At 43.8% G+C, this 17,317-nt stretch overlaps 1 protein-coding gene across 3 annotated transcripts in view; it reads left to right on the forward strand.

Annotated features, from left to right (window-relative positions):
* The first annotated feature begins 126 nt into the window (after positions 1-126).
* actl6b (actin-like 6B) overlaps positions 127-17,317 on the forward strand; it is a 41,691-nt gene continuing 24,500 nt past the window's right edge. The window contains exon 1 of one of the 3 annotated variants that reach the window (XR_005130704.1): positions 127-363. Coding sequence is in view for 1 of the 3 variants with exons in the window: in XM_037541109.1 (XP_037397006.1) it covers positions 339-363 (25 nt within the window). In the remaining 2 variants the exon portion in view is untranslated. Of the gene's footprint in view, positions 369-17,317 lie in introns of all 3 variants that reach the window. The other 2 variants (XM_037541109.1, XM_037541110.1) reach the window with 2 other exon arrangements.

The raw sequence follows: 17,317 nt of genomic DNA on the forward strand, positions 1-17,317 counted from the left end.
CTCTCTCTCTCTCTCTCTCTCTCTCTCCCTCTCTCTGTATCTCTCTCTCTCTCTCTCTCTCTCTCTCTCTCTCTGTATCTCTCTCTCTCTCTCTCTCTCTCTCTCTCTCTCTCTCTCTCTCTCTCTCTCTCTGTTTATCTCTGTCTCTCCCGCTCTCTCTCCCTCTGTGTGTGTGTGTGTGTCTGAGCAGAACACGCTCGTTTCCGAGCTGCAGCTCGCGGTGCAGCAGACGAGGCCCTCGTCACACAGGAGTGATTTCCAGCTTCGATTTGTCTCGAATTGTAAAGACGAGATTCGCGCGGACGAGGCAGGGAAGCTGGAGGGACTGAAGGAGAAACATGAGCGGCGGAGTTTACGGAGGAGGTAAGGTAGAGACTGGCTCCTTCATCACTGTAGCTCCATCACCACTGCATATTCATCATCACTGTAGCTCCATCACCACTGCATATTCATCATCACTGTAGCTCCAACATCCTGCATATTCATCATCACCGTAGCTCCATCATCCTGCATATTCATCATCACTGTAGCTCCAACATCCTGCATATTCATCATCACCGTAGCTCCATCATCCTGCATATTCATCATCACTGTAGCTCCAACATCCTGCATATTCATCATCACCGTAGCTCCAACATCCTGCATATTCATCATCACTGTAGCTCCAACATCCTGCATATTCATCATCACTGTAGCTCCATCATCCTGCATATTCATCATCACTGTAGCTCCATCATCCTGCATATTCATCATCACTGTAGCTCCAACATCCTGCATATTCATCATCACCGTAGCTCCATCATCCTGCATATTCATCATCACTGTAGCTCCAACATCCTGCATATTCATCATCACTGTAGCTCCATCATCCTGCATATTCATCATCACTGTAGCTCCATCATCCTGCATATTCATCATCACTGTAGCTCCAACACCACTGCATATTCATCATCACTGTAGCTCCATCATCACTGCATATTCATCATCACTGTAGCTCCAACATCCTGCATATTCATCATCACTGTAGCTCCATCATCCTGCATATTCATCATCACTGTAGCTCCAACATCCTGCATATTCATCATCACTGTAGCTCCATCATCCTGCATATTCATCATCACTGTAGCTCCATCACCACTGCATATTCATCTTCACTGTAGCTCCAACATCCTGCATATTCATCATCACTGTAGCTCCAACATCCTGCATATTCATCATCACTGTAGCTCCATCATCCTGCATATTCATCATCACTGTAGCTCCAACATCCTGCATATTCATCTTCACTGTAGCTCCAACATCCTGCATATTCATCATCACTGTAGCTCCAACATCCTGCATATTCATCATCACTGTAGCTCCATCATCCTGCATATTCATCATCACTGTAGCTCCAACATCCTGCATATTCATCATCACTGTAGCTCCATCACCACTGCATATTCATCATCACTGTAGCTCCATCATCCTGCATATTCATCATCACTGTAGCTCCATCACCACTGCATATTCATCATCACTGTAGCTCCATCACCACTGCATGTTCATCATCACTGTAGCGCCATCACCCTGCATATTCATCATCACTGTAGTTCCATCACCACTGCATATTCATCATCACTGTAGCTCCATCATCCTGCATATTCATCATCACTGTAGCTCCATCACCACTGCATATTCATCATCACTGTAGCTCCATCATCCTGCATATTCATCATCACTGTAGCTCCATCATCCTGCATATTCATCATCACTGTAGCTCCAACATCCTGCATATTCATCATCACTGTAGCTCCATCACCACTGCATATTCATCATCACTGTAGCTCCATCACCACTGCATATTCATCATCACTGTAGCTCCATCATCCTGCATATTCATCATCACTGTAGCTCCATCACCACTGCATATTCATCATCACTGTAGCTCCATCACCACTGCATATTCATCATCACTGTAGCTCCATCACCCTGCATATTCATCATCACTGTAGCTCCATCACCACTGCATATTCATCATCACTGTAGCTCCAACATCCTGCATATTCATCATCACTGTAGCTCCATCACCACTGCATATTCATCATCACTGTAGCTCCATCACCACTGCATGTTCATCATCACTGTAGCGCCATCACCCTGCATATTCATCATCACTGTAGCTCCATCACCACTGCATATTCATCATCACTGTAGCTCCAACATCCTGCATATTCATCATCACTGTAGCTCCATCACCACTGCATATTCATCATCACTGTAGCTCCATCACCACTGCATATTCATCATCACTGTAGCTCCATCACCCTGCATATTCATCATCACTGTAGCTCCATCACCACTGCATATTCATCATCACTGTAGCTCCATCACCCTGCATATTCATCATCACTATAGCTCCATCACCACTGCATATTCATCTTCACTGTAGCTCCATCACCACTGCATATTCATCATCACTGTTGCTCCATCATCCTGCATATTCATTATCACTGTAGCTCCATCATCCTGCATAGTCATCATCACTGTAGCTCCAACATCCTGCATATTCATCATCACTGTAGCTCCATCATCCTGCATATTCATCATCACTGTAGCTCCATCACCACTGCATATTCATCATCACTGTAGCTCCATCACCACTGCATATTCATCATCACTGTAGCTCCATCACCACTGCATATTCATCATCACTGTAGCTCCATCATCACTGCATATTCATCATCACTGTAGCTCCATCATCCTGCATATTCATCATCACTGTAGCTCCATCACCACTGCATATTCATCATCACTGTAGCTCCATCACCACTGCATATTCATCATCACTGTAGCTCCAACACCACTGCATATTCATCATCACTGTAGCTCCATCACTACTGCATATTCATCATCACTGTAGCTCCAACATCCTGCATATTCATCATCACTGTAGCTCCATCACCACTGCATATTCATCATCACTGTAGCGCCATCACCCTGCATATTCATCATCACTGTAGCTCCATCACCACTGCATATTCATCATCACTGTAGCTCCATCATCCTGCATATTCATCATCACTGTAGCTCCATCACCACTGCATATTCATCATCACTGTAGCTCCATCACCACTGCATATTCATCATCACTGTAGCTCCATCACCACTGCATATTCATCATCACTGTAGCTCCAACATCCTGCATATTCATCATCACTGTAGCTCCATCATCCTGCATATTCATCATCACTGTAGCTCCATCACCACTGCATATTCATCATCACTGTAGCTCCATCACCACTGCATGTTCATCATCACTGTAGCGCCATCACCCTGCATATTCATCATCACTGTAGCTCCAACATCCTGCATATTCATCATCACTGTAGCTCCATCACCACTGCATATTCATCATCACTGTAGCTCCATCACCCTGCATATTCATCATCACTGTAGCTCCATCACCACTGCATATTCATCATCACTGTAGCTCCATCATCCTGCATATTCATCATCACTGTAGCTCCATCACCACTGCATATTCATCATCACTGTAGCTCCATCACCACTGCATATTCATCATCACTGTAGCTCCATCACCACTGCATATTCATCATCACTGTAGCTCCATCACCCTGCATATTCATCATCACTGTAGCTCCATCACCACTGCATATTCATCATCACTGTAGCTCCAACATCCTGCATATTCATCATCACTGTAGCTCCATCATCCTGCATATTCATCATCACTGTAGCTTCATCACCACTGCATATTCATCATCACTGTAGCTCCATCACCACTGCATGTTCATCATCACTGTAGCGCCATCACCCTGCATATTCATCATCACTGTAGCTCCATCACCACTGCATATTCATCATCACTGTAGCTCCATCATCCTGCATATTCATCATCACTGTAGCTCCATCACCACTGCATATTCATCATCACTGTAGCTCCATCACCACTGCATATTCATCATCACTGTAGCTCCATCACCCTGCATATTCATCATCACTGTAGCTCCATCACCACTGCATATTCATCATCACTGTAGCTCCATCACCACTGCATATTCATCATCACTGTAGCTCCATCACCCTGCATATTCATCATCACTATAGCTCCATCACCACTGCATATTCATCTTCACTGTAGCTCCATCACCACTGCATATTCATCATCACTGTTGCTCCATCATCCTGCATATTCATCATCACTGTAGCTCCATCATCCTGCATATTCATCATCACTGTTGCTCCATCATCCTGCATATTCATCATCACTGTAGCTCCATCATCCTGCATATTCATCATCACTGTAGCTCCAACATCCTGCATATTCATCATCACTGTAGCTCCATCATCCTGCATATTCATCATCACTGTAGCTCCATCATCCTGCATATTCATCATCACTGTAGCTCCATCACCACTGCATATTCATCATCACTGTAGCTCCATCACCACTGCATATTCATCATCACTGTAGCTCCATCATCACTGCATATTCATCATCACTGTAGCTCCATCATCCTGCATATTCATCATCACTGTAGCTCCATCACCACTGCATATTCATCATCACTGTAGCTCCATCACCACTGCATATTCATCATCACTGTAGCTCCAACACCACTGCATATTCATCATCACTGTAGCTCCATCACTACTGCATATTCATCATCACTGTAGCTCCAACATCCTGCATATTCATCATCACTGTAGCTCCATCACCACTGCATATCCATCAGCACTGTAGCTCCATCATCCTGCATATTCATCATCACTGTAGCGCCATCACCCTGCATATTCATCATCACTGTAGCTCCATCACCACTGCATATTCATCATCACTGTAGCTCCATCACCACTGCATATTCATCATCACTGTAGCTCCATCACCACTGCATATTCATCATCACTGTAGCTCCAACACCACTGCATATTCATCATCACTGTAGCTCCATCACCACTGCATATCCATCATCACTGTAGCTCCATCATCCTGCATATTCATCATCACTGTAGCTCCAACATCCTGCATATTCATCATCACTGTAGCTCCATCATCCTGCATATTCATCATCACTGTAGCTCCATCATCCTGCATATTCATCATCACTGTAGCTCCAACACCACTGCATATTCATCATCACTGTAGCTCCATCATCACTGCATATTCATCATCACTGTAGCTCCAACATCCTGCATATTCATCATCACTGTAGCTCCATCATCCTGCATATTCATCATCACTGTAGCTCCAACATCCTGCATATTCATCATCACTGTAGCTCCATCATCCTGCATATTCATCATCACTGTAGCTCCATCACCACTGCATATTCATCTTCACTGTAGCTCCAACATCCTGCATATTCATTATCACTGTAGCTCCAACATCCTGCATATTCATCATCACTGTAGCTCCATCATCCTGCATATTCATCATCACTGTAGCTCCAACATCCTGCATATTCATCTTCACTGTAGCTCCAACATCCTGCATATTCATCATCACTGTAGCTCCAACATCCTGCATATTCATCATCACTGTAGCTCCATCATCCTGCATATTCATCATCACTGTAGCTCCAACATCCTGCATATTCATCATCACTGTAGCTCCATCACCACTGCATATTCATCATCACTGTAGCTCCATCATCCTGCATATTCATCATCACTGTAGCTCCATCACCACTGCATATTCATCATCACTGTAGCTCCATCACCACTGCATGTTCATCATCACTGTAGCGCCATCACCCTGCATATTCATCATCACTGTAGTTCCATCACCACTGCATATTCATCATCACTGTAGCTCCATCATCCTGCATATTCATCATCACTGTAGCTCCATCACCACTGCATATTCATCATCACTGTAGCTCCATCATCCTGCATATTCATCATCACTGTAGCTCCATCATCCTGCATATTCATCATCACTGTAGCTCCAACATCCTGCATATTCATCATCACTGTAGCTCCATCACCACTGCATATTCATCATCACTGTAGCTCCATCACCACTGCATATTCATCATCACTGTAGCTCCATCACCACTGCATATTCATCATCACTGTAGCTCCATCATCCTGCATATTCATCATCACTGTAGCTCCATCACCACTGCATATTCATCATCACTGTAGCTCCATCACCACTGCATATTCATCATCACTGTAGCTCCATCACCCTGCATATTCATCATCACTGTAGCTCCATCACCACTGCATATTCATCATCACTGTAGCTCCAACATCCTGCATATTCATCATCACTGTAGCTCCATCATCCTGCATATTCATCATCACTGTAGCTCCATCACCACTGCATATTCATCATCACTGTAGCTCCATCACCACTGCATGTTCATCATCACTGTAGCGCCATCACCCTGCATATTCATCATCACTGTAGCTCCATCACCACTGCATATTCATCATCACTGTAGCTCCAACATCCTGCATATTCATCATCACTGTAGCTCCATCACCACTGCATATTCATCATCACTGTAGCTCCATCACCACTGCATATTCATCATCACTGTAGCTCCATCACCCTGCATATTCATCATCACTGTAGCTCCATCACCACTGCATATTCATCATCACTGTAGCTCCATCACCCTGCATATTCATCATCACTATAGCTCCATCACCACTGCATATTCATCTTCACTGTAGCTCCATCACCACTGCATATTCATCATCACTGTTGCTCCATCATCCTGCATATTCATTATCACTGTAGCTCCATCATCCTGCATATTCATCATCACTGTAGCTCCAACATCCTGCATATTCATCATCACTGTAGCTCCATCATCCTGCATATTCATCATCACTGTAGCTCCATCATCCTGCATATTCATCATCACTGTAGCTCCATCACCACTGCATATTCATCATCACTGTAGCTCCATCACCACTGCATATTCATCATCACTGTAGCTCCATCACCACTGCATATTCATCATCACTGTAGCTCCATCATCACTGCATATTCATCATCACTGTAGCTCCATCATCCTGCATATTCATCATCACTGTAGCTCCATCACCACTGCATATTCATCATCACTGTAGCTCCATCACCACTGCATATTCATCATCACTGTAGCTCCAACACCACTGCATATTCATCATCACTGTAGCTCCATCACTACTGCATATTCATCATCACTGTAGCTCCAACATCCTGCATATTCATCATCACTGTAGCTCCATCACCACTGCATATTCATCATCACTGTAGCGCCATCACCCTGCATATTCATCATCACTGTAGCTCCATCACCACTGCATATTCATCATCACTGTAGCTCCATCATCCTGCATATTCATCATCACTGTAGCTCCATCACCACTGCATATTCATCATCACTGTAGCTCCATCACCACTGCATATTCATCATCACTGTAGCTCCATCACCACTGCATATTCATCATCACTGTAGCTCCAACATCCTGCATATTCATCATCACTGTAGCTCCATCATCCTGCATATTCATCATCACTGTAGCTCCATCACCACTGCATATTCATCATCACTGTAGCTCCATCACCACTGCATGTTCATCATCACTGTAGCGCCATCACCCTGCATATTCATCATCACTGTAGCTCCAACATCCTGCATATTCATCATCACTGTAGCTCCATCACCACTGCATATTCATCATCACTGTAGCGCCATCACCCTGCATATTCATCATCACTGTAGCTCCATCACCACTGCATATTCATCATCACTGTAGCTCCATCATCCTGCATATTCATCATCACTGTAGCTCCATCACCACTGCATATTCATCATCACTGTAGCTCCATCACCACTGCATATTCATCATCACTGTAGCTCCATCACCACTGCATATTCATCATCACTGTAGCTCCATCACCCTGCATATTCATCATCACTGTAGCTCCATCACCACTGCATATTCATCATCACTGTAGCTCCAACATCCTGCATATTCATCATCACTGTAGCTCCATCATCCTGCATATTCATCATCACTGTAGCTCCATCACCACTGCATATTCATCATCACTGTAGCTCCATCACCACTGCATGTTCATCATCACTGTAGCGCCATCACCCTGCATATTCATCATCACTGTAGCTCCATCACCACTGCATATTCATCATCACTGTAGCTCCATCATCCTGCATATTCATCATCACTGTAGCTCCATCACCACTGCATATTCATCATCACTGTAGCTCCATCACCACTGCATATTCATCATCACTGTAGCTCCATCACCCTGCATATTCATCATCACTGTAGCTCCATCACCACTGCATATTCATCATCACTGTAGCTCCATCACCACTGCATATTCATCATCACTGTAGCTCCATCACCCTGCATATTCATCATCACTATAGCTCCATCACCACTGCATATTCATCTTCACTGTAGCTCCATCACCACTGCATATTCATCATCACTGTTGCTCCATCATCCTGCATATTCATCATCACTGTAGCTCCATCATCCTGCATATTCATCATCACTGTAGCTCCATCACCACTGCATATTCATCATCACTGTAGCTCCATCACCACTGCATATTCATCATCACTGTAGCTCCAACACCACTGCATATTCATCATCACTGTAGCTCCATCACTACTGCATATTCATCATCACTGTAGCTCCAACATCCTGCATATTCATCATCACTGTAGCTCCATCACCACTGCATATTCATCATCACTGTAGCTCCATCACCACTGCATATTCATCATCACTGTAGCTCCAACACCACTGCATATTCATCATCACTGTAGCTCCAACATCCTGCATATTCATCATCACTGTAGCTCCATCACCACTGCATATTCATCATCACTGTAGCGCCATCACCCTGCATATTCATCATCACTGTAGCTCCATCACCACTGCATATTCATCATCACTGTAGCTCCATCATCCTGCATATTCATCATCACTGTAGCTCCATCACCACTGCATATTCATCATCACTGTAGCTCCATCACCACTGCATATTCATCATCACTGTAGCTCCATCACCACTGCATATTCATCATCACTGTAGCTCCAACATCCTGCATATTCATCATCACTGTAGCTCCATCATCCTGCATATTCATCATCACTGTAGCTCCATCACCACTGCATATTCATCATCACTGTAGCTCCATCACCACTGCATGTTCATCATCACTGTAGCGCCATCACCCTGCATATTCATCATCACTGTAGCTCCAACATCCTGCATATTCATCATCACTGTAGCTCCATCACCACTGCATATTCATCATCACTGTAGCGCCATCACCCTGCATATTCATCATCACTGTAGCTCCATCACCACTGCATATTCATCATCACTGTAGCTCCATCATCCTGCATATTCATCATCACTGTAGCTCCATCACCACTGCATATTCATCATCACTGTAGCTCCATCACCACTGCATATTCATCATCACTGTAGCTCCATCACCACTGCATATTCATCATCACTGTAGCTCCATCACCCTGCATATTCATCATCACTGTAGCTCCATCACCACTGCATATTCATCATCACTGTAGCTCCAACATCCTGCATATTCATCATCACTGTAGCTCCATCATCCTGCATATTCATCATCACTGTAGCTCCATCACCACTGCATATTCATCATCACTGTAGCTCCATCACCACTGCATGTTCATCATCACTGTAGCGCCATCACCCTGCATATTCATCATCACTGTAGCTCCATCACCACTGCATATTCATCATCACTGTAGCTCCATCATCCTGCATATTCATCATCACTGTAGCTCCATCACCACTGCATATTCATCATCACTGTAGCTCCATCACCACTGCATATTCATCATCACTGTAGCTCCATCACCCTGCATATTCATCATCACTGTAGCTCCATCACCACTGCATATTCATCATCACTGTAGCTCCATCACCACTGCATATTCATCATCACTGTAGCTCCATCACCCTGCATATTCATCATCACTATAGCTCCATCACCACTGCATATTCATCTTCACTGTAGCTCCATCACCACTGCATATTCATCATCACTGTTGCTCCATCATCCTGCATATTCATCATCACTGTAGCTCCATCATCCTGCATATTCATCATCACTGTAGCTCCAACATCCTGCATATTCATCATCACTGTAGCTCCATCATCCTGCATATTCATCATCACTGTAGCTCCATCATCCTGCATATTCATCATCACTGTAGCTCCATCACCACTGCATATTCATCATCACTGTAGCTCCATCACCACTGCATATTCATCATCACTGTAGCTCCATCATCACTGCATATTCATCATCACTGTAGCTCCATCATCCTGCATATTCATCATCACTGTAGCTCCATCACCACTGCATATTCATCATCACTGTAGCTCCATCACCACTGCATATTCATCATCACTGTAGCTCCAACACCACTGCATATTCATCATCACTGTAGCTCCATCACTACTGCATATTCATCATCACTGTAGCTCCAACATCCTGCATATTCATCATCACTGTAGCTCCATCACCACTGCATATCCATCATCACTGTAGCTCCATCATCCTGCATATTCATCATCACTGTAGCGCCATCACCCTGCATATTCATCATCACTGTAGCTCCATCACCACTGCATATTCATCATCACTGTAGCTCCATCACCACTGCATATTCATCATCACTGTAGCTCCATCACCACTGCATATTCATCATCACTGTAGCTCCAACACCACTGCATATTCATCATCACTGTAGCTCCATCACCACTGCATATCCATCATCACTGTAGCTCCATCATCCTGCATATTCATCATCACTGTAGCTCCAACATCCTGCATATTCATCATCACTGTAGCTCCATCATCCTGCATATTCATCATCACTGTAGCTCCATCATCCTGCATATTCATCATCACTGTAGCTCCAACACCACTGCATATTCATCATCACTGTAGCTCCATCATCACTGCATATTCATCATCACTGTAGCTCCAACATCCTGCATATTCATCATCACTGTAGCTCCATCATCCTGCATATTCATCATAACTGTAGCTCCAACATCCTGCATATTCATCATCACTGTAGCTCCATCATCCTGCATATTCATCATCACTGTAGCTCCATCACCACTGCATATTCATCTTCACTGTAGCTCCAACATCCTGCATATTCATCATCACTGTAGCTCCAACATCCTGCATATTCATCATCACTGTAGCTCCATCATCCTGCATATTCATCATCACTGTAGCTCCAACATCCTGCATATTCATCTTCACTGTAGCTCCAACATCCTGCATATTCATCATCACTGTAGCTCCAACATCCTGCATATTCATCATCACTGTAGCTCCATCATCCTGCATATTCATCATCACTGTAGCTCCAACATCCTGCATATTCATCATCACTGTAGCTCCATCACCACTGCATATTCATCATCACTGTAGCTCCATCATCCTGCATATTCATCATCACTGTAGCTCCATCACCACTGCATATTCATCATCACTGTAGCTCCATCACCACTGCATGTTCATCATCACTGTAGCGCCATCACCCTGCATATTCATCATCACTGTAGTTCCATCACCACTGCATATTCATCATCACTGTAGCTCCATCATCCTGCATATTCATCATCACTGTACCTCCATCACCACTGCATATTCATCATCACTGTAGCTCCATCATCCTGCATATTCATCATCACTGTAGCTCCATCATCCTGCATATTCATCATCACTGTAGCTCCAACATCCTGCATATTCATCATCACTGTAGCTCCATCACCACTGCATATTCATCATCACTGTAGCTCCATCACCACTGCATATTCATCATCACTCTAGCTCCATCACCACTGCATATTCATCATCACTGTAGCTCCATCATCCTGCATATTCATCATCACTGTAGCTCCATCACCACTGCATATTCATCATCACTGTAGCTCCATCACCACTGCATATTCATCATCACTGTAGCTCCATCACCCTGCATATTCATCATCACTGTAGCTCCATCACCACTGCATATTCATCATCACTGTAGCTCCAACATCCTGCATATTCATCATCACTGTAGCTCCATCATCCTGCATATTCATCATCACTGTAGCTCCATCACCACTGCATATTCATCATCACTGTAGCTCCATCACCACTGCATGTTCATCATCACTGTAGCGCCATCACCCTGCATATTCATCATCACTGTAGCTCCATCACCACTGCATATTCATCATCACTGTAGCTCCAACATCCTGCATATTCATCATCACTGTAGCTCCATCACCACTGCATATTCATCATCACTGTAGCTCCATCACCACTGCATATTCATCATCACTGTAGCTCCATCACCCTGCATATTCATCATCACTGTAGCTCCATCACCACTGCATATTCATCATCACTGTAGCTCCATCACCCTGCATATTCATCATCACTATAGCTCCATCACCACTGCATATTCATCTTCACTGTAGCTCCATCACCACTGCATATTCATCATCACTGTTGCTCCATCATCCTGCATATTCATTATCACTGTAGCTCCATCATCCTGCATATTCATCATCACTGTAGCTCCAACATCCTGCATATTCATCATCACTGTAGCTCCATCATCCTGCATATTCATCATCACTGTAGCTCCATCATCCTGCATATTCATCATCACTGTAGCTCCATCACCACTGCATATTCATCATCACTGTAGCTCCATCACCACTGCATATTCATCATCACTGTAGCTCCATCACCACTGCATATTCATCATCACTGTAGCTCCATCATCACTGCATATTCATCATCACTGTAGCTCCATCATCCTGCATATTCATCATCACTGTAGCTCCATCACCACTGCATATTCATCATCACTGTAGCTCCATCACCACTGCATATTCATCATCACTGTAGCTCCAACACCACTGCATATTCATCATCACTGTAGCTCCATCACTACTGCATATTCATCATCACTGTAGCTCCAACATCCTGCATATTCATCATCACTGTAGCTCCATCACCACTGCATATTCATCATCACTGTAGCGCCATCACCCTGCATATTCATCATCACTGTAGCTCCATCACCACTGCATATTCATCATCACTGTAGCTCCATCATCCTGCATATTCATCATCACTGTAGCTCCATCACCACTGCATATTCATCATCACTGTAGCTCCATCACCACTGCATATTCATCATCACTGTAGCTCCATCACCACTGCATATTCATCATCACTGTAGCTCCATCACCACTGCATATTCATCATCACTGTAGCTCCAACATCCTGCATATTCATCATCACTGTAGCTCCATCATCCTGCATATTCATCATCACTGTAGCTCCATCACCACTGCATATTCATCATCACTGTAGCTCCAACACCACTGCATGTTCATCATCACTGTAGCGCCATCACCCTGCATATTCATCATCACTGTAGCTCCAACATCCTGCATATTCATCATCACTGTAGCTCCATCACCACTGCATATTCATCATCACTGTAGCGCCATCACCCTGCATATTCATCATCACTGTAGCTCCATCACCACTGCATATTCATCATCACTGTAGCTCCATCATCCTGCATATTCATCATCACTGTAGCTCCATCACCACTGCATATTCATCATCACTGTAGCTCCATCACCACTGCATATTCATCATCACTGTAGCTCCATCACCACTGCATATTCATCATCACTGTAGCTCCATCACCCTGCATATTCATCATCACTGTAGCTCCATCACCACTGCATATTCATCATCACTGTAGCTCCAACATCCTGCATATTCATCATCACTGTAGCTCCATCATCCTGCATATTCATCATCACTGTAGCTCCATCACCACTGCATATTCATCATCACTGTAGCTCCATCACCACTGCATGTTCATCATCACTGTAGCGCCATCACCCTGCATATTCATCATCACTGTAGCTCCATCACCACTGCATATTCATCATCACTGTAGCTCCATCATCCTGCATATTCATCATCACTGTAGCTCCATCACCACTGCATATTCATCATCACTGTAGCTCCATCACCACTGCATATTCATCATCACTGTAGCTCCATCACCCTGCATATTCATCATCACTGTAGCTCCATCACCACTGCATATTCATCATCACTGTAGCTCCATCACCACTGCATATTCATCATCACTGTAGCTCCATCACCCTGCATATTCATCATCACTATAGCTCCATCACCACTGCATATTCATCTTCACTGTAGCTCCATCACCACTGCATATTCATCATCACTGTTGCTCCATCATCCTGCATATTCATCATCACTGTAGCTCCACCATCCTGCATATTCATCATCACTGTAGCTCCAACATCCTGCATATTCATCATCACTGTAGCTCCATCATCCTGCATATTCATCATCACTGTAGCTCCATCATCCTGCATATTCATCATCACTGTAGCTCCATCACCACTGCATATTCATCATCACTGTAGCTCCATCACCACTGCATATTCATCATCACTGTAGCTCCATCATCACTGCATATTCATCATCACTGTAGCTCCATCATCCTGCATATTCATCATCACTGTAGCTCCATCACCACTGCATATTCATCATCACTGTAGCTCCATCACCACTGCATATTCATCATCACTGTAGCTCCAACACCACTGCATATTCATCATCACTGTAGCTCCATCACTACTGCATATTCATCATCACTGTAGCTCCAACATCCTGCATATTCATCATCACTGTAGCTCCATCACCACTGCATATCCATCATCACTGTAGCTCCATCATCCTGCATATTCATCATCACTGTAGCGCCATCACCCTGCATATTCATCATCACTGTAGCTCCATCACCACTGCATATTCATCATCACTGTAGCTCCATCACCACTGCATATTCATCATCACTGTAGCTCCATCACCACTGCATATTCATCATCACTGTAGCTCCAACACCACTGCATATTCATCATCACTGTAGCTCTATCACTACTGCATATTCATCATCACTGTAGCTCCATCATCCTGCATATTCATCATCACTGTAGCTCCAACATCCTGCATATTCATCATCACTGTAGCTCCAACATCCTGCATATTCATCATCACTGTAGCTCCATCATCCTGCATATTCATCATCACTGTAGCTCCATCATCCTGCATATTCATCATCACTGTAGCTCCGACATCCTGCATATTCATCATCACTGTAGCTCCATCATCCTGCATATTCATCATCACTGTAGCTCCATCACCACTGCATATTCATCATCACTGTAGCTCCATCACCACTGCATATTCATCATCACTGTAGCTCCATCACCACTGCATATTCATCATCACTGTAGCTCCAACACCACTGCATATTCATCATCACTGTAGCTCCATCACTACTGCATATTCATCATCACTGTAGCTCCATCATCCTGCATATTCATCATCACTGTAGCTCCAACATCCTGCATATTCATCATCACTGTAGCTCCAACATCCTGCATATTCATCATCACTGTAGCTCCATCACCACTGCATATTCATCATCACTGTAGCTCCATCATCCTGCATATTCATCATCACTGTAGCTCCATCACCACTGCATATTCATCTTCACTGTAGCTCCAACATCCTGCATATTCATCATCACTGTAGCTCCATCACCACTGTATATTCATTATCACTGTAGCTCCAACATCCTGCATATTCATCATCACTGTATCTCCATCACCACTGCATATTCATCATCACTGTAGCTCCATCACCACTGCATATTCATCATCACTGTAGCTCCAACATCCTGCATATTCATCATCACTGTAGCTCCATCACCACTGCATATTCATCATCACTGTAGCTCCATCACCACTGCATATTCATCATCACTGTAGCTCCATCACCACTACATATTCATCATCACTGTAGCTCCATCACCACTGCATATTCATCATCACTGTAGCTCCATCATCACTGCATATTCATCATCACTGTAGCTCCAACATCCTGCATATTCATCATCACTGTAGCTCCAACACCACTGCATATTCATCATCACTGTAGCTCCATCACTACTGCATATTCATCATCACTGTAGCTCCAACATCCTGCATATTCATCATCACTGTAGCTCCAACATCCTGCATATTCATCATCACTGTAGCTCCATCACCACTGCATATTCATCATCACTGTAGCTCCATCATCCTGCATATTCATCATCACTGTAGCGCCATCACCCTGCATATTCATCATCACTGTAGCTCCATCACCACTGCATATTCATCATCACTGTAGCTCCATCACCACTGCATATTCATCATCACTGTAGCTCCAACACCACTGCATATTCATCATCACTGTAGCTCTATCACTACTGCATATTCATCATCACTGTAGCTCCATCATCCTGCATATTCATCATCACTGTAGCTCCAACATCCTGCATATTCATCATCACTGTAGCTCCAACATCCTGCATATTCATCATCACTGTAGCTCCATTATCCTGCATATTCATCATCACTGTAGCTCCATCATCCTGCATATTCATCATCACTGTAGCTCCGACATCCTGCATATTCATCATCACTGTAGCTCCATCATCCTGCATATTCATCATCACTGTAGCTCCATCACCACTGCATATTCATCATCACTGTAGCTCCATCACCACTGCATATTCATCATCACTGTAGCTCCAACACCACTGCATATTCATCATCACTGTAGCTCCATCACTACTGCATATTCATCATCACTGTAGCTCCATCATCCTGCATTTTCATCATCACTGTAGCTCCAACATCCTGCATATTCATCATCACTGTAGCTCCAACATCCTGCATATTCATCATCACTGTAGCTCCATCACCACTGCATATTCATCATCACTGTAGCTCCATCATCCTGCATATTCATCATCACTGTAGCTCCATCACCACTGCATATTCATCTTCACTGTAGCTCCAACATCCTGCATATTCATCATCACTGTAGCTCCATCACCACTGCATATTCATTATCACTGTAGCTCCAACATCCTGCATATTCATCATCACTGTATCTCCATCACCACTGCATATTCATCATCACTGTAGCTCCATCACCACTGCATATTCATCATCACTGTAGCTCCAACATCCTGCATATTCATCATCACTGTAGCTCCATCACCACTGCATATTCATCATCACTGTAGCTCCATCATCCTGCATATTCATCATCACTGTAGCTCCATCACCACTGCATATTCATCATCACTG

Source organism: Pygocentrus nattereri, chromosome 9 (assembly GCF_015220715.1).
Source record: "Pygocentrus nattereri isolate fPygNat1 chromosome 9, fPygNat1.pri, whole genome shotgun sequence".
Classification (NCBI taxonomy): domain Eukaryota; kingdom Metazoa; phylum Chordata; class Actinopteri; order Characiformes; family Serrasalmidae; genus Pygocentrus; species Pygocentrus nattereri.